The sequence below is a fragment of the Zea mays genome, chromosome 6, assembly GCF_902167145.1.
Source record: "Zea mays cultivar B73 chromosome 6, Zm-B73-REFERENCE-NAM-5.0, whole genome shotgun sequence".
Lineage (NCBI taxonomy): Eukaryota > Viridiplantae > Streptophyta > Magnoliopsida > Poales > Poaceae > Zea > Zea mays.
The window spans coordinates 84,061,394-84,080,950 of record NC_050101.1 but is presented as its reverse complement, the minus strand read 5'-3'; the positions used below and the strand labels follow the sequence as shown (position 1 = coordinate 84,080,950).

At 46.2% G+C, this 19,557-nt stretch overlaps 1 protein-coding gene across 6 annotated transcripts; it reads right to left on the bottom strand.

Annotated features, from left to right (window-relative positions):
- Positions 1 to 12,802: 12,802 nt before the first annotated feature.
- Positions 12,803 to 19,516, bottom strand: LOC103629498 (acyl transferase 7). Of its 6 annotated transcripts, XR_004850199.1 has the most exons (10): positions 18,651 to 19,484; positions 18,362 to 18,516; positions 17,814 to 18,065; positions 17,471 to 17,623; positions 16,959 to 17,085; positions 15,961 to 16,177; positions 15,222 to 15,480; positions 14,013 to 14,795; positions 13,844 to 13,906; positions 12,803 to 13,429 (listed from the first exon to the last, which is right to left on the bottom strand). XR_004850199.1 is itself a non-coding variant. In XM_035959963.1 (3 exons), the coding sequence occupies exons 1-2, from the start codon at positions 18,978 to 18,980 to the stop codon at positions 18,364 to 18,366; spliced, it is 483 nt and encodes a 160-aa protein (XP_035815856.1). In that variant the 5' UTR covers positions 18,981 to 19,516; the 3' UTR covers positions 17,922 to 18,065; positions 18,362 to 18,363. The 6 variants fall into 6 exon arrangements, 1 of the variants encoding a protein (XP_035815856.1); XR_002262698.2 differs by lacking the exon at positions 12,803 to 13,429 and having other exon boundaries at positions 13,757 to 13,909; XR_004850198.1 differs by lacking the exon at positions 12,803 to 13,429 and having other exon boundaries at positions 13,757 to 13,906.
- Positions 19,517 to 19,557: the final 41 nt, after the last annotated feature.

Sequence of the window (19,557 nt, the reverse complement as noted above, 5' to 3'; positions counted from 1 at the left end):
CACAGTTCTGGCCTTGTCTCCCCCGAGTACTTGGTGATGGTAGTCGGGGTTCGGAACCGGGTCGGGAACGACGCCCGTCGTATGTCCCGGCTGAAAGCTTGCAGACCGGGTGGTTCGGGCGAGGGGCTCCGATCCTCCCCGCTGTCGTAGCGTCCCCCACGCCTGGGGTGGTAGCCTTGGCGCACCTTATCATCGAGGTGGGCTCGACGGTCGCGGCGGTGGTGCTCGTTGCCGAGGCGTCCCGGGGCCGTAGGCGTTGTGTCCCGCGTGCGCCCGGTGTGGACCGAGGCTTCCCGCATGAATCGGGAAGTCGCGGCGCGATGCTCCGGGGGGTATCCCTGCCTTCGGGAGGGAGAGCTTTCGGCCCGTCGGACCGCGACATCTTCCAGGAGATTCTTGAGCTCTCCCTGGATACGCTGCCCCTTGGTGGTGGATGGTTCCGGCATTGCTCGGAGTAGTATTGCTGCTGCAGCCAGGTTCTGGCTGACCCCACTGGAAGCCGGGGGCAGCCTTGCCCTGGCATCGTTGGCGATGCGGTGCTGGACGTCCTGGGCCAGATGACGCGCTTCTCCAGCCGGTGCTCGGCCTGCCCACTCCTGTCCGATATTTTGCCGGAGCTGCACAAGTTGTCCTGCTTCCTCGTCGAGCCTGGCCTGCATCTCGCGGATTTGCTCGAGCTGTGCGTCCTGACCCCCCGCAGGGACTGGGACCACAGCTAGCTCCCGAAGGATGTCAACGCGAGGCGCAGGCCTAGGGGGATCGCCGTCCTCTGGCATACCAAGGTGGTTGCCTTCATCGAGACCCCCTAGATCGACGTGGAAACATTCGCGACTTGGGCCACAGTCCTCGTCGTCAAGGCTGTGGCCATCATCGGAGCAATCGGAGAGGCAGTAGTCACATGCGGTCATGAAGTCCCGCATGGCATTGGGGTCACTGAGCCCAGAGAAATCCCAACCAGAGTCGGGCTCGTCATCTTCCTCGGAACCCGGGGGCCCATAGGTCGAGACGGTCGTCAGTCGGTCCCAGGTTGACCACATATGGTACCCCGGAAGGTTTGGATATGCCTTTATGAAAGCGTCCACTGAAGCGGGATCGCTCGGTGGGTCGAAGCTGAATCTAAAAGGCACAGGATGGGAAACGGACGGTACCTCTCGATCGATGGACGGTGACGAAGTCGCATCGAGGGCGGACTGCACCGTTATCTCAGGTACGAGGCTAACGCCCAGCAAGTTCTCCGCGAGAGTGCTGGCGTCATCCGTCTGCTTGGGGTTGGCGTGTTGCGGGGAAACGACGCTCGTCTTCGTCTCAGACGCGAGGTCAACGCCCGACGTGTCCCCCGCTGGGGCGCCGGCGCCGTCGACTCGCTCGACAGCCGACGAGGTGCCGCCTCCTGCTTGGCCATGGCTGCCCCGCCTCCTCCTCCATCGGTGGGGAAGGTGACGGGACAGGCCCGGATGTTGTTCTTCCGCCACGTGGGGAAGACGTCGTCGATTCTGCCGCCGGCGGGCGGGCTGACGGCCGCCATTGTCGTTGTCGCGCGGCGGAGAAAGGAGTATCATGTCGTAGCTGCCGTCGAGGGACATGAACTCAAGACTCCCGAAACGGAGCAGCGTCCCGGGCTAGAGAGGTTGCTGGAGACTACCCATCTGGAGCTTGATGGGAAGCTGTTCATCAACACGCAGCAGGCCCCTACCTGGCACGCCAACTGTCGGCGTTTCGACCCCGGGGGGTCCCTGGACCGACGAGTAAATTGTCGCTGCGTGTCCCAGCCTAGATGGGTCGGCGCGAGACGGAGCACAAGGGGGAAACAATAAGGGGAATCACGGGCTCGTGTTGTCCTGCGTCCAGGGTGGATGCGTTTGCAGTAGGGGGTTACAAGCGTTCGCGAGGGAGAGAGAGAGAGAGCATGTGCGTCAGCACGTCTTCCCGCGCAGCCACCTTTTTGTATGAGGGCCCTGGACCTTCCTTTTGTAGATGTAAGGAGAGGGTCCAGGTGTACAATAGGGAGCGTAGCAATGTGCTAACGTGTCTAGCAGGGAGGAGCCAGAGTCCTATGTACATGCCGACGTGGCTGTTGGAGAGGTGTTGCTGCCCTGTTCATGTGATGTCGTGGCCGTCGGAGGAGCGCTTGAGCCCTGTGGAAGCATAGCTGTCGGGTGCTGTCGGATCCTTGCTGACGTCTCCTTGCTTCCGTAAGGGGCTGAGAACTGTCGTCGTCATGGAGCACGCGGGGTGCCATCATTACTTGTTTACCAGGGCGAGCCAGATGGGACGCCGGTCTTGTTCCCCGTAGCCTAAGCTAGCTAGGGGTAGGGTAATGATGGGCCCCCTGTAGCGTGGTCAGTCCGAGCCCAAGGTCGGGCGAGGCGGTGATTCCTCCGAGGTCGAGGATGAGTCCGAGCCCTGGGGTCGGGCGAGGCGGAGACCGTCGTCCGAGGTCGAGGCAGAGTCCGAGCCCTGGGGTCGGGCGAGGCAGAGTCCATCGTCCGAGGTCGAGGTTGAGTTCGAGCCCTGGGGTCGAGCGAGGCGGAGACCGTCGTCCGAGGTTGAGGCTGAGTCCGAGCCCTGGGGTCGGGCGAGGCAGAGACCGTCTTCCGAGGTCGAGGTGGAGTCCGAGCCCTGGGGTCGGGCGAGGCGGAGACCATCTTCTGGTGTCGAGGTTGAGTCCGAGCCCTGGGGTCGGGCGAGGCGGAGCTTCCTATGGCGCCCGAGGCTGGACTTGGCTGCTGTCAGTCTCACCCTGGAGGGTGGCACAGCAGTCGGAGCAGGGCAGGCGGCGCTGTTTTCCTGTCAGGTCAGTCAGTGGAGGGGTGAAGTGACTGCGGTCACTTCGGCCTTGTCGACTGAGGAGCGCGCGTCAGGATATGGTGTCAGGCGATCCTTGCATTGAATGCTCCTGCGATCCGGTCGGCTAGCGAGGCGATCTGGCCAAGGTTGCTTCTCCGTGAAGCCTGCTCGAGCTGGGCCTCGGGCGAGTCGAAGATGTGCCCGTTGCTTGAGGGGACCCTCGGGCGAGACGTGAATCCTCCTGGGTCAGCTGTCTTTGCCCAAGGCTGGGCTCGGGTGAGGCGAGATCGTGTCCCTTGAGTGGACGGAGCCTTGACCTGAATTGCGCCCATCAGGCCTTTGCAGCTTTGTGCTGATGGGGGTTACCAGCTGAGATTAGGAGTCTTGGGGGCACCCCTAATTATGGTCCCTGACACTACATTATTCATATACTTCATAATATGAACTTAAATATTAAAACATAATATTTAGATACATTTATACCTTCGCCTTGACAGAAAATAATTCCAGCGTAATGCGTTAGCGATTACCGGATTGCGTGAACAGTGCAGGGGTACTGTTCACCTATTTATAGGCACAGGGCGCAGCCTATGTAAAATTACATTTATGTCCTTTACAATCGATTACAATAATGACACAAAACATCATGGGTTTTTAAGTCAATCCATCTTTAAGTCGGTTCGTCCCTTCGTCTTGAGATCTGTCACTATGCCGAAGCTCTATAAGTAATAGCTTCGGCACTGTTCCTGAGAGGATCTGCTAAAAGTGTTCTCTTTCTTTAGGATCTTCGGCTACGAAGCATACCCCCAACAGTAGCCCCTTCGCGGTGCTAGATCGTTTTTCTTAACGAGCTTGATCCGTGAAAAAGTCTTCTAGGCTTCGGGATGCCGAAGATCCAAAAAACACCTTCCCTGAGCTCGTTGGCGAGAAACGATTAAAATAATCTGTGCGTGTGGTGGCCCCATCTTGCAGCAGTTACGCGCGCCCCAACAATTCACCTTCTTGGACCTTGTGGCCCACCATTCAGCGAGTGCGGGTGACTGTTTGCTCGGTGCGGGAGACCTTGACGATTCACCTTCCCCCTGCGACACTATATAAACAGACGGGTAGGTGTGAAGTTACCACAACATTCATTGCTATTGCACTGTTTTGCTGCCAAAATTTTAGCCATAGCCGAAGCTTAATCATCGTGCTCAAACGAAGTGTTGCTTTTGATTCTGCTTTGTCACAAGAGGAAAAGCTTCATGAAAATCAAAAAGTCAACAACAAAAATTTCAAGAAAATCATAATCAAATGGCCAGAGTTCGTTCCACTGCCAGGGTTGATCGTGAGGGAGATGAGACCGAAGCTACTAAGACTGTTCCGATTTTCGAAGCAATGAAGCGGTCTGGGCTGGTAACATCGGAGGATGTCCCTGCCGCTAAAGCAGAGCAAGCTGATGCTGAGGAGACTGAGTCTGAAGATGATTACAGCAGCGCGGTGCCGAGCAAACCCAGCCACCTGGATTTCGGAAAATCCACCATCTCCGAAGGTGACTTACCTAAGATGCTGAAATTGGGCTATTTAAGTGAAGAAAAGAAAGAGCTGGTTCGTTTTGGTGGAGAAGAAACTATTCCGAAGCCAGGAAAAGATGAAGTAGTAATCTTTAAAAGTTTCTTTAAAGCTGGTTTAAGATTCCCTTTGAATACGATGATTGCTGATGTGCTGAAGAAGTTTGGGATCTACCTTCATCAGCTAACTCCTAACGCTATCGTTAGGCTTAGTGTTTACATTTGGGCTCTCCGAAGCCAAGGGGTGGAACCATTTGCCGAAGGTTTCTGCCGAGTGCATGAGCTTCATTACCAGACCAAGGCTAGAGGAGATGGGTTACATGAAAACTTCGGCTGCTACAATTTTGCCTACCGCAAGACTACAAAATTTCCAGTGATCAGTTACCGAAGTAAGTGGCCAGCTGGCTAGAAATTTGAATGGTTTTACGTCAAAATTGACGACGATAAGGAGAAGCTGGTCCAGAGTCCGTTAGAGCTGATCTTCGGAGAGACCAGACCCCCGTGCAATATGACACCAGAGGGTCCAACCCAAATTGCGTTGGCTGAATTTAGAGTTATCATGGAGCATATCGGCACTAGGGACTTAGTGCAAGAATTTTTAGCTTTCAAAGTGTTTCCAACTATGAAAGAGTGGGCCATGCTGAAGCTTGAAGGAAAAAAAGAAGGAAGGAGAACTTATCTGGTTGCCTTACCATTACAAATTCAAAAGACATTTCAAAGTGCCTTGCCAAGAATGGCTGGACACAATCGAAGTAATGTGCAATGAAATACTCGGAAATTATTCTAAAAAAGAAGACCAATTGATGACTGCGGCCTTCGGCACCCGTCCGAAGCGAAGGCTAAACCGAGTGATGGATGCTACAGGTTTTTAATATCCTAACTACGAGCGGCTAGACAAGGGTGCCGAAGGCCAAAAAAGGAAGAGAGTAGCTAGTGCTCTGAATAAAGACGATGAAGATCAACCGAAGAAGAAAAAACAAGAGTCTGAGGCGAGAACAGTTGTTCCGAAGAAAAGAAAGGCTTCGACTCCGAAGCAAAAACTAATTGATGAAGAAGAAGGGACTTCTGCGACACCCTCTGCTACCGAAGTAGAGGAAATCTTAAAGGTAATGACTAAATCTTTACCTGTCAAACTAAGTCCACTGGGACTACATCTGACGAAGCTTTTTCAGAAGGAAAAGGAGCCCACAAAAACGAAGGCATCTAGGCCAAAAAGGCAAAGAATCATTACTGTGACAGAAGTCATCGAAGCAACACCACCAGGAGCTTTAGCTCCGAAGGTGCCGGCTATTGAAAGCATGACAGCTACTGAAGTTGTACCTTCGGAGGCTGCCGCAGAAGAGGCCAGAGCCAAAGCTGCCAGATCCGAAGATATTAATTTAGAAAGCATGGTTGCTGATATAGATAAAATACTACTAAACATGGCCGCGGAAGAAGCTGCCACAGAAGAGGCTGCCGCAGCCACCGAAGAGACTACGGCCACAAAACCCGAGAAGGAAGAAATGACCGAAGATACCTCAGAAGATGAAGCTTTTAACTTTCAAAACTTAGTTGGCCAAGAGCTGACAAAAGCTAAAAAGAAGAACTAAAAGAATATGCTATATCTTGCGGGTATCGGCCGGGAGCGCTTCTCTTCGGTGGCATTGATGACGAAAGGTTGGGTTGCGTGCGAAATCAGACCGGCGCGAAGGTTATCGGTACTCTATCAAAGAGTATCGGTTTTCCGAAGCTCGAAACAGATATCAGCCGCTACCGACGACAACACATCGTCGGTAGTTTATTTTATTCCAATTTCAAGGTAAACAACTTTTCTTTGACTTTTATTGTTTTTAATAACGAAGATGTTTTCTAACAAAGGTTGTTTGTGTGCAGAGTATGTTGCTGAGCAAAGCTTTGAAAATGCAGCAGGACTTAGAAGATAAAAAAGCACGAAGTTATAATTGAGAATTTAGAGAGCAAGATAAAAGAGCAATCAGTTGCTATCGAAAAGAAAGACTTCGAGCTTTAAACAACCGAAGGCTTATTAGCGGAGGCTGAAGCTAAAATAACTGAATTAAATTCGAAGCTTCTCTCTCAATCAGAAAACTTTGAACAAGAAAAGCTGAAGCTTAATGCAAAACTTGAAGCCGAAGTCAAAAAAAGTTCAGAGTTGAAAAAATCATTGACAGGCCTTCAGACTAAATGTCTAGCGTTCAACAATCGATGTGTTCAACGGCTGAAGCAGGTGTTCTATTTTGTTGGAGCCAGCAGCGAGAAATTTACTCCTTCGGCTGAAGACCTGCCAGGTGCCTTCGAGCATATTGAGGGTGAAATTGATGATCTTGACGAAGTTATAGCTGGACATGGTGACTTCTGTGCCCTGTTAGCTTCTCGGGGCACAACTGTTGCCTTCCTGAAGTCTGGCTGTGAACACGGAAAGGTCATCAATAGACCCAATTTCTGCTTATCACCGGCAGACTTGGATAACATTCCCAACCTTGCCCGAAGTATTGCAAATAGATTTATAAAATTAGTATGGACAAAGGGTGGACGAAGCAAAGCTGGTGACGAAGCTCGAAGCCATCTTAAGCCGGTAACAAAATCATACCTTATGCTTACCTTTTCCTTTGAATTTGAATTTTGCTTATAATACTTATATACAGGATGACAAAGCCGAGGCCGAAGCTACGGAGTAAAAAGACGAAGCTCCATGAATACTGACGAAGCTCCAGTAGTCTGTAGAAATAGCTCAAAAAACTCTTGTAATAACTTGTGTAAAGAATGATGTAATTAAATTTTAGTTTGTGGACTTTATGCATACCTTGTAATATATTCTTACCTTTCCATCAATGTATAAAGTGCTTTGGTGTGGACGAAATTAGCATTTTTGAGCCGAAGGCGAAAAACACCTTCCCTTCTTTTCGTACACAGCGAAGCATAAAACTTGTTTCTTTTTTCCGAAGCCTTCTTTTTAGAGTGAAACAACTATCTTATGCTATGGTGATGATGATCCTATGTATGTCTAAATGAATGTTTATGAATGCAAATGTATGATGTAATATATCGTGCAAATGAATGTCCAAAGACACATACGAAACCACAATCAAAACCCTTATTTCTTTAGGAATATCAAATCTTTGCCGTTTATTTTTCGGCTTCACCGCTTTCGGTGTATCAGCGCTGACTTTTCGCTGTAAGTTCTGCATTCCCTTAGGAACGTCTTTTGAACTTCTTTGCCTTTTACTTTCGGCGGTATCGCGTTGACTTTTCGCGCTTCGCCTTATACTTCGGCAGAATCAACGTTGACTTTTTGCTATAAGCTCTGCATTCCCTTAGGAATGACTTTTGAGCAGAAAACTTACGCTGCGCTCCCTTAGGAACGGCTTTTTGTAGCTTCGTCGTGCTCTGCATCCCCTTAGGGACGTCTTTCGAGCTTCTCCCTGTTTTTCCTTTTCTCTTTGCACTCGATGGTGCATGCACATTTTTTACATTTACATTTTTTGGGGGATATTGCTCTTGTAGAGCTAAAATGAGAAAAAGAGAAATTACATGCTATGGTCCCATTAAAAACCTTTCTCCCCCTTTGGAAAGGAAAAGGGTGCCATAGGAAAGAATAAAAAAGATTACATCAGGCTACACATAATACCACCGAAGTTCATCCGCATTCCAAGATCTAGGAATGTCGTTGCCGTCCATATCCTTCAACCTGTAGGAACCGGGTCTTGACGAAGATACTACCAGAAAAGGTCCTTCCCACTTCAACTGTAGCTTGCCTACTGTATCTAGGTTGGCCACTCTCCGAAGTACTAAGTGCCCTGGCTTGATATTTTTTAACCAAACTTTTCTGTCACGCCATTTTATTGTTTCGGCTTGATATTTATTGATATTCTCCACAGCCTGAAGCCTGATCCCTTCTATAGCATCTTTTGCCACAAAATAATCAGCTTCGTCCTCCGGCGAAGCCACTGTTCTTATTGATCCCGCTTTAGCTTCTTCTGGGGTTATTGCTTCGTCACCAAACAGCAATTTGAATGGTGTAAAGCGTGTTGACCTTGACATTGTTGTGTTGTGGGTCCACACCACTTTGATTAATTCATCTGGCCACTTTCCCCTGGGCTGATTGAAGATTAACTTCATTATTCCTGTCATTATGATGCTATTAGCTCTTTCGACAAGTCCATTTGACTCTGGATGCCTAACCGATGCAAAATGAATCTTCGTGCCAATTTGTTCACAAAACTCTTTGAAAGCTTCAGCATCAAACTGTGTTCCGTTGTCCACAGTAATAGCCTTCGGCACTCCGAAGCGACACACAATATTTTGCCAGAAAAACTTTTGAACAGTGACCGAAGTTATTGTGGCTAAGGTCTTCGCCTCAATCCACTTAGAAAAATATTCTACTGCCACCACAACATATTTTAAATTTCCTTGTGCTGGTGGAAGTGGGCCTATCAAATCAAGGCCCCATCTTTGAAGTAGGCTGTATTAATTGAGTTAGAGACGAAGGCTGTTTTTGATCTCTTGCACATTTTTGACAACCTTCGCATTTTTGGACTAATTCTGCTGCATCCGAAGCTGCCTTCGGCCAATAAAATCCTTGACGAAAAACTTTACCCAGCAAGGGCCTGGATCCGATATGAGATCCACACAGGCCTGCATGTATTTCTTTCATCAGCTCTATACCTTCAGCTCTGGATAAACATTTGAGCAATGGAGAACAGACTCCATGCTTGTATAACTCCCCTTCTATTATTACATATGGTCGGGCTCTTGCCGCTATTCTCTTATTATAAGCTTCGTCATCTGAAAGGAAATTGCCCTGGAGAAAAGACATGATCTCAGTTCTCCAATCTTCACTATAAACAGGAGATATATTAAGCACTGCTCTTTCAAGAAGGTCAACCGAAGGTGCTTTTATTATTTCAAAGAACACTTCCAAAGGTAAAGGCAGCCCATGTGCCGCAGACTTGGCTAGCAGATCAGCGTGCTCATTTTCTCCTCGTAGAATATTCTTGACAGAAAACCTTTCGAAAGAAGCTTCAAGCCTTCGAATTGTATCCAAATATTTGTCAAGCTTTAGATCTCTTGCTTTACAACTCTTATCAATATGACCAGAAATAACTTGGGAATCGGTTTTGAGAACCGCCCTTCTTATCCCCATCGCTTTTAACTTCTGAAGCCCCAAAAGTAAAGCTTCGTATTCAGCAATGTTATTTGTGCAACTGAAATAAAGTTTCACTGCATAGCATGTTCTAACTTTAGAAGGTGCAACTAAAACAGCAGCTGCACCAGCCCCGAAGGCTCCCCAGGAACCGTCGCAGAACACTGTCCAGGCTTCGGCATCTTTACTTATTTCTTCTTCCTGAGCCCCTGGCGTCTAGTCAGTGATGAAGTCTGCTAACGCCTGGGACTGAATCAAGGATCTGTGCACATAATCGATGCTTAATTCGTTGAGTTCCGCAGCCCACTTTCCAATCCTTCCGGTAGCATCTCTGTTCCTCATAATATCCTTCAAAGGCTGTGATGAAGGAACAATTATATGGTATGCTTGAAAGTAGTGACGAAGCTTCCTAGAGGCCATTAAGACAGCATATAGCACCTTCTCTAATTCTGTATAGTTTTTCTTTGATAAACTAAGAACTTTGGAGACAAAGTATACTGGGGCTTGCTTTTTATTTTGTCCTTCAAGCTTCTCCTGAACAAGTGCCACACTCACTACAAAGTGCGAAGCTGCCACATACAGCAACAGAGGAGCCCCTGGCGCTGGTGGAGTTAGAGTCGTTAGGTCTATCAGATACTGCTTCAGCTCTTCAAAGGCTTTCTGCTGAGCTGGTCCCCACTGAAAAACTTCGGCCGACTTCAGCACTTCAAAGAATGGTAAATTTCTCTCTGCTTATCTGGATATAAATCGATTCAAAGATGCCAATCTTCTTGTTAGCCGTTGAGCCCCTTTCTTTGTGCTTGGCGGCTCCATCCGAAGGATAGCTTCAATTTTATTTGGATTAGCTTCGATCCCTTTTGTTGAAACTAGACAACCAAGGAATTTGCCCTTCTTTACTCTGAAAACACATTTTTCTGGATTCAACTTCAGGCCAGCTTGCCTAAAGTTAACAAATGTTTCCTGCAGATCAGCAATATGATTTTCTTGCTTCGTGCTTTTTACTATGATATCATCAACATATGTTAGCACATTTCTGCCTATCTAAGAATGAAGGACTTTCGCTGTCATTCTATTGAAGCTTCCTCCAGCATTCTTGAGCCCCTCAGGCATCCGAAGGTAACAATATGTACCACTGGGGGTGATGAAGCTGGTTTTTGGCTCATCTTCCTTCTTCATCCAGATTTGATGATAGCCTGAATAACAATCTAGTAGACTCATGAGCTCTGACGAAGCTGCTGCATCTACCAGAGAAACTATCCTTGGTAATGGAAATTCATCCTTCGGACAAGCCTTGTTGAGATCAGTAAAATCAATGCACATTCTCCATTTACCATTGGCCTTCTTCACCATAACAGTGTTAGCTAGCCATTCTGGGTATTTTACTTCTCTGATGACTCCAGCGCTGAGAAGTCTTTTCACTTCATTCCGAGCACCTTCGGCTTTGTCATCAGACATCTTCCGAAGCCTCTACTTTCTGGGTCTAAAGGATGGATCAACATTGAGCGAGTGTTCTATAACATCCCTGTTGACACCACAGAGATCATTAGCTGACCATGCGAAGACATCTTTGTTGTTGAACAGGAACCTTATTAGAGTTTTCTCCTGCTCTTCAGACAATTGAGATCCCAGCAGCACCCTCTGCTCTGCTATATCTTCACATAAGAGCATGGGCTTCGGCTGATCAGCCGAAGCAGCCTTCTCCCTTCTGTACTTGTATTGCTCACAAGCTTCGGCTCCATCTATATTATGGATTGCTTTTGAATCTGTCCAGTTTCCTTCGGCCTTTCTGGCAGCTTCCTGACTTCCATGAATAGCAATAGGCCCTTGATCCGAAGGTATTTTCATGCAAAGATATGTTGGATGAAGAATTGCTTCAAAAGCATTGAGTGTCCCACGACCAATGATTGCATTGTAAGGGTATTCCATGTCAACAATATCAAACACAACTTGTTCAGTCCTTGTATTATTGACAAATCCGAAGGTCACTGTCATCGTGATCTTGCCGAGCGCTACAATCTGCCTTCCTCCGAAGCCACAAAGGGGATGTGTAGCATCATGGATCTTATCTTCGGGCTCTTGCATCTGTCTGAAGGCCTTAGCAAATATAATATCCGCTGCACTGCCTGTATCAACCAGAACATTGTGGACCAGAAATCCTTTGATAACACAAGAAATAACCATAGCATCATTGTGAGGGTAATCCTTGAGCTGAAGGTCCTCTTGAGAGAAGGTAATTGGGATGTGGGACCATCTTGACTTGATGAAGGGTCCTTGCACCCCGACATGTTGTACCCTTCTCAGTGCCTCCTTCTTCTGCTTCTTGTTAGCTGGCTCTGAGCATGAACCGCCTGTTATCGGGAGTACCAGCTTCGGAGCCGAAGCAGCTCCAGCTTGGTTGTTGAACGAAGCTATCAGCTCAAAAAAGTGGAAGTGAGTTCACCGGAGGTGGGCGCCAATGTTGGGGACTTATTGTCAAATGCCATGAATTAAGAACAAGGCAACATAAAATGTTAAATAATAATGTCCTTCGTCCGCTGAAGCATTATTTCTCCAAGGATTTAATGAACTTCGGACGAAGGCCACGGACAGAATACCACGAAGGTCATACCTTTGTGATCGGACATACAACAATGCGAAATAAAATATAAAATATTAAACATTAGAGGAAGATCTATTAAAAACAAACTACATTATTCATATACTTCATAATATGAACTTAAATATTAAAACATAATATTTAGGTATATTTATACCTTCGCCTTGACAGAAAATAATTCCAGCGTAATGCGTTAGCGATTACCGGATTACGTGAATAGTGCAGGGGTACTGTTCACCTATTTATAGGCACAGGGCGCAGCTTGTGTAAAATTACATTTATGTCCTTTACAATCGATTACAATAATGACATAAAACATCATGGGTTTTTAAGTCAATCCATCTTTAAGTCGGTTCGTCCCTTCGTCTTGAGATCTGTCACTATGCCGAAGCTCTATAAGTAATAGCTTCGGCACTGTTCCTGAGAGGATCTGCCGAAGGTGTTCTCTTTCTTTAGGATCTTCGGCTACGAAGCATACCCCCAACATATACTATACTAGATGAGTGCCCGTGCGTTGCGACGGGAGTAAAAAAATTATATGAAATATATATAGAGCTTAGTTGATGTTTGATTGTAGTGAACAAACGTAGCCACATGATAGAATGTTTTATAATTACTTGTGTCAATAGAGGGAACTTTTTTTATTGATTCATACATAGTTTTATAATTGTATCAAAAGCATTGAACAAACATAGTTAGCTATCACATTCACTGTTGTCTAAATAGATTGAAATAATATGGTGAAGCTATCATGGAAGGATAACTGAATATATGGACTAAAAGATACAATTGAAATCCATTACATCAATTAAGTAACGTACCAATGAATCAATAAAAAAAGTTCCCTCTATTGACACAAGTAATTATAAAACATTCTATCACGTGGCTACGTTTGTTCACTACAATCAAACATCAACTAAGCTCTATATATATTGCATATAATTTTTTACTTACGTCGTAACGCAGGGGCACTCACCTAGTACAACTAAAAGAAAGAAAAGTAGCCCATTCATCTGTAAGCAGATAAGCCCAACACAGCCTACTCAACATGCAAAGATATTTCTCATTTTCTTTCACAAGTATGAGATCCATAAGCCATAATCCCGGGTATACTCCATCCCGGGCCCGCGGCAGCAGCACGGCCAAATTTAGGCCATTGACTGGATGCAACGAAAGCGTGTGGACTGTGACCGATATTTGGCTTTGATGACTCTCGCTTGCTGCTTGCATGACCAAGTGGCTCCCAAGCGTCCAGATCGAGGCGACGGCGACCCAATCTGCTGCCTAATCTTGGCCGGGCCGGGCTGCGCAGGTTAGGCAGGGTTTATGTGGGCACAATCCAAACGCGATGCACAACTGGAAAGAAACACAATGTACAGAAGTTAGCTGATACACCAATTACACCTGCATGCACTTTGGCAGCTAATATCACAGTTCTAGAGCAGACTTGGTTCAGCTTTCATCGAGTTGCATTTGAGTTTCAGAATTTTCAAATTAACTCCCCCAAATTGAGCACAGCAGCCACATTAAAGTTCTTTTTTTTCTTCCTTCTATGTGCCACAACTTAAAAAAATAAATCAATGAACCATGACAAGGTCAGCTAATATACTTCAGCATCTATGACCAGCAACTGAACCTGTAACCCAGCGTACAGACTTCAAAATATTGAGCTAATATGGATAGATAACAAAAACAGCTCCGCATCAAAGATTAGGGGATCAGAAACACAACAAATGAAGTTCAAGCATTGTTGTGTTGAGTCTTTCTTACATGATCCCAGCCTCCCAGGAATAGCTCTACAGAACACTTGAGTTCACTAATATCATCGCCGAGCTGCTGAACAGACAATATAGCACTCACTCAGTTACACATGCCAGGAGCATCACATTCTCCACTACAGCAAACTTTAGTTGCTTGGGAAGCTGCATATTTTGCTTACCATTAGTCAGTCCACATGACAGCCAATGTAGATAAGAGCGTAACCAGGTAGCTCATCAATCTTCTTCCTTTTGGACCCAAACTTTCACGGTCTTGTCATTGTCAAGCGCCCCGGATGCGATCATGTTTTCCTTGGGATGACATGAGACTGCAATGACAGTATCAGTATGGCCTTCCAGTTTCTGCACTATTCTTCTTGACTGGAGGTCCCATAGGTAGACACATTTGTCTTCGGAGCCACTGACAATATACTTGCTATTTGTGATAGAAAACGCCGCTGGGATGCAGTACTTTGTGTTAACATGGCCGGTATATGTCTTCAGAAACTTTCCAGCTGAGAAATTCCAAAGCCTCTGTATATATCATAAACAAAGCATGACCAGATGCCCTTCTTACAAGTCGTTGATTATCTACTCTTAGTACATACTTTTCATATAAAACTGGATGGTATTTATTTCTACTCCCTCTGTCCTAATATATAAGGCATAACCACTTATTCAAGTCCCGTAATATATATTGATGCAGTAGTTCTAGTGTTGAGAGAGAATTAAATACAGTCCTTGGTCTTAGACTATATGTGGTTACGCTTTATATACCGGGGCAGAGGGAGTAACAGATAATCACATATAGCTGTGGGTGCATTCACATCTATGAGCATACTTATATAGTACATAAAATGGAACCGAAAGCTCATTTAAAAGAAGAGTAAATGAATTGAAAATGAGTTGTAGAAATTCCATGCCTCAAGCATCAATCGCTTTCTTGAACCTTTGAAATGGACAACCTGAAAAAATGGTACAAGAATTATTCTGGATGTCACAGTAAATAGAAAACATATTCAGCAATGTTACACATCATGCACATTTATTGAATTAGTATACTCCTGCACAAATGATCCATATTTGCATGCTGACAAACTGATCATCAATCGGAGCATAGCTTATAACAAAAGAAAGCACCATGGATCCACAATGCACAGTATTATTGCAGTTTCTAGAAATTTATTTGAATTATAAATGACATATGAGAGAAAAGGTAACGGTGAACCAAATCTTCCTAGTTTTTACATCTATGTTAGCAGCATGCATTCATGTGTAAGGAGCCTGTAGAATACTATTTTCTATTAATATTAGGCCACAATTTATTTCCATGAAGAAAAAGAGCAAAACACTGACCAATTAAGTTCCTTACAAGTAAGAAAATGTTATACCTTAACATCCAAGGGTATACCATGAAACTGTCCAGCACCCTCAGGCGAGGTCCAATTATAAACAGCACAAGGCAAGAAGAGAACAGATGTTCCATTAACTTCACCAGTAAATGCTTCATGCTTAGAAAATTTTCCCAAAGCCGATGGTAGATGAAACTTGACGACCCATGCAAGTGCTAATTGGTCACCAAGCATACGGGAAGCCTTAATATATCTTAAGCTGTAAGTTCCAAGGACTTGTTTCAAGAATTCCACAGCTCTGAAAAAAACAGAGTTTAATTTGAAGTTTGCTGGCTGTGTATAATACGATATATTCAATAGCTGTCAACTTTCTTAGTGATGCCATCCCTGGTTCCTCTTACAGCAACAAACCCAGAATTCAATGGTTGCCCTTTGTTATTACGAAAAGTGCAGCATGGAATGATTTGAATAAGGTTAGTACCAGTACACCTTACTTGTGAACTACAATATGTTTAAGAAAGTATTTGAAATAAAAGTAGTTATTCAGTGGAAATACAGAATAGCAGTAACTCATGTTGGTCCACCATCCAGGATTATGGCTCGTCCATGAGCTAGATTTAGTCTATTATAGAGGATGCTAGATGTGTTATCCCAAGCAGGTAACAATCGAACTGTAATATCTTTAGCTTTATCAAGAAATACTTTATCACCAGACGTCAAGTACAGCAGATGGTAACTAACTATTGTATATACATCAGTCATGTTCTATTTACTATACCGGGTTTCACAATCACGCGCTCCTCTTGTTTGACATTGATAGGGGAGATGTTGTGGAGATAGACACCTGGGTCGCGTTGTCAGGGAAGAACGGCATGCGCATGGACTTGATCATCCGCAATAGCAACACCAAGAACACCAATACATTTTTATTCAGAGCCTATAGACTCGATAATTAGTAACCCAGAGTACCATTTAGCTCCATACCAGAAAGCTTGCTGCAAAGCATGGAAAGAGACAAATACTTCAGTGAACAGGTAAATTCATATAGCCATGATTGTAAACAGAAAAATGAAAATGATAAAGTCCATATGCATTTTGAAGGAAATATCTCTACTTTGCAAACTTTATTTGTATACCAGTTTAATAAGATGTATGTCAATATATTGTTAAGGGCAATTATTCTTAAAAAGCTATGAAAATTTCAGTTACAAAATTATGCCGAACAACATTTAATACTATCTTATCGGAGCAGAGCAACACAATGCATAACCATAACTCTGCCCTACCATGTTGAATGGTGTAAAATTATAAACCATAGTTTAGTATTTTGGAATAGATCTTGAATGAGATTTTCATTTACCATGAACATAAAGGGAGTGCACCAATTTAGTAACGACCCATCATTTGACTAAACAAAGGGGAATGTCGTAGCTTTCTCAATAAAATCTAGAATGGTGGTCCTAATTAAGGTTATTTTAACTCTCAAAAGAGTGAAGTAGATTGAGAGGAAATATTTCACAAAAGAGGGGGCTGAATTTGCTGATAGGGGTAAGATAGATATCAGGCGAGTTGAATTGCTCCGAGAGGCTAGGTAGATATCAGGAAGTGGCTAAAATCACCTTAGTATGCACCCAATGCTAATTATACAAGCATCATGGTATCTAATTTCCAAATGATGGTGAGTACTGAGTAGGACCAAAACAAGCTGACCAAAGAAATTACAGTCTTGTATTTGTCACCATTGCAAAAAAAACATGATGGATTCTGTGTACAAACCTCTGTTTAGCCCACCTGAAGCATTTTTTGCATTATAGTCTTGTACTCCTGGCTTCTTGACCACTCATGAATCTCTTTGGCTCGCATCACAATCAAAGTGTGTGAAAGCTCTCTGGTTTGTGTGTCCCTGCAACATGTAAGGAGATTGAAAAAGAAATATCATACAACACATACTCATTTCCAATATAATAATAATAGATATTCTCTTCGTTGTGCAGTGCATCTTTGTTATCCATAAAATCTATGTGTGTGGTTTGTGTAGTTCATTTACAAAGGGATGTCACCTATAATGCCCAAAAACTAAACAACCAAGTTGTCGATGATCATACTAAATATTACAAATATGGTAGAGAACTATTACAAATATGGCAGATGTTTCAAACATTCCCAACCATGCCAACAACCCTTGATTCTTAGGAAACTCTACAGAACAGCTCAACAACCGGGAGGGGATGCAGAGCCTACCTGGAAATTGCCGCAGCAGAGGTTGGGTCAATGGTGAAAATTTTTACCTGATACAACTTAAGCCAGAACCCTTTAGTTTCCTCTCACGCGGCTCTTTAGTATATTTTCTGAACTCCATGATGTAAGTTCCAGCCAAATAAATGCTAAACATCATTTCCTCAAATGTTGAGTGTGTCTACAACACAAGGATATTCATTTACCTGTAAAACATATGGGCAATTTAATGCATTAGTCTGCTGAGGAACCAAGGGAAATAATAAGAATTTTGGACCAAACAGTCATGGCGGGACGATGTCCGGGCAGATCGGCACACAAATCTACCATGCATTGCATTTGCATATCAGCGGTGTTACCATCTTAGAAATCAGATAGTTCATTCAGGTCACCTACCATTTTTAAGGGAACTGAGAAAATCATAGTAGCAGATCCATGTTGATCATATCAAGTTCCAAATAAGGGAACTGAGAAAATAACAGAACAGCAGGGGAAAAGCAATTGTTGCATTGTATCCAACTTCTCGAGTACATACTCCAGCTTCTTGCAACATATCTCATTAGCAATCCTTGCGCTGTAATCACACTTTTCAAATGGACGGTATTCGCAAGCACTTTTGATTTCCTCACGCAGTGTTGTTTGAATTTCCTACTCCAATCAAAACATAATTAAGCAGTGAGTTATCATGAACAATCTGTGGCACATATTCTGTGTTAAATAAAAACAAATTTATGAGAAGATGCATATATTTACATAGTCAATTTGATGGAAACAAAGTAACATTGGCTCGAGCAAAATTTTGCAAACAACACTTCAAAACGACTGTTGATTTTTCAATAGTCTCTCTAGCATGAGAATAGAGACTTGGAGAGGATTGCAGCGCATAACGGATAATAACAGGAACTCACAGCCTAACGATATGAGGGCAAGCAGTGGGCTAGTACCTTCAAAGCAGGGAGGTGGGCGCCACGGAGACTCGGTCCGCCCCGCGCGCCAGCTCCCCCACCGCGCCCATGAACTTGGCCGCGCCGAGCCCGTCCGCCACCGCGTGGCTGAACCGGAAGCCCACCACGAAGCCGCCGCACTCGAACGTTGTCACCTGCACGGAGCAGTCAGAGAGAGAGAGAGAGAGAGAGAGAGAGCTGGGAGTCGCAAATCCACGGCGAAGCAACGCAATCCCGCACAATGCAGCTGGAATTAACCCACGGACGAGGCCTGTGCGTGTGCGCGTACCTGGACGAGTAGGATCAGCTTGCTCTCCTCCTCGTGGGTAGGCCTCGGCAGCGGGTGCGGCAGCAGGTCGTCATTGGGGATCTGGAGCGGGTACTCGAGGTAGTCGACGTCCTCCAGGCGGCACCACACATCGGCCTCGATAAACCAGACGCCCTCGGCGCTGCAGTCGACGTGGAGGCCTCTGGCGCCCTCGGAAACGGCGAGGCGGCCGGCCAGCGGGTAGTAGTCGACCAACGCCCGCGCGAGGGCCCGCTCGATGGTCTCCGAGGGGCTCGCCCCGTCACGCGCCGGGTCGGGCTTGAAGACGTGCAGCGACTCGATGAGCGCCATCTGCGTCGGATACCGGTCCAGCCACTACAGGCCGTGAGGGCCGGTGGGGGTGGGCTCCACCGGTGGCCCCAGGCGCTGCACCGGCCGCTCCACCGTCGCTGCCGGCTCCATTGCTCACCACCTCACCGGAAGGAAAGAAGGGGACGGTCTGACGAAGTACCTTCATAGACGAGCGGCTCGAGAGCGTGCTGACAGAGATCCGGCGGGACGCGCGCACGGGCCGGTCGACGCGCTGCGCCGTCCTGCCTCCGTCGCGGCAGGTGAACCTGGAGAGAGTATGGACATGGGGCTGCCGAGCGGCGACTCCTCAGAGGACGCCTCCGACACGGCGCCGCACGAGCACGACGGCTCCTCCGCCGCCCCGCCATCGGGGCATGAGCGCGTGCTCATCGGGGAGGACCGCGGGGGCGAGGCGGCTGGAGATGATCCGGTGATTGATGGACTTGCAGCATGCCTCACATGGCGGGCGGGGATTGCGGAGGGCAGGCGGGGATTGCGGCGGGCGGGGGGGATCGCGGTTGTCGCGTCTGGCGGGCGGGCGGGCGGGCGGGCGGGATAGGGAGGCGGGGGCAGTCTA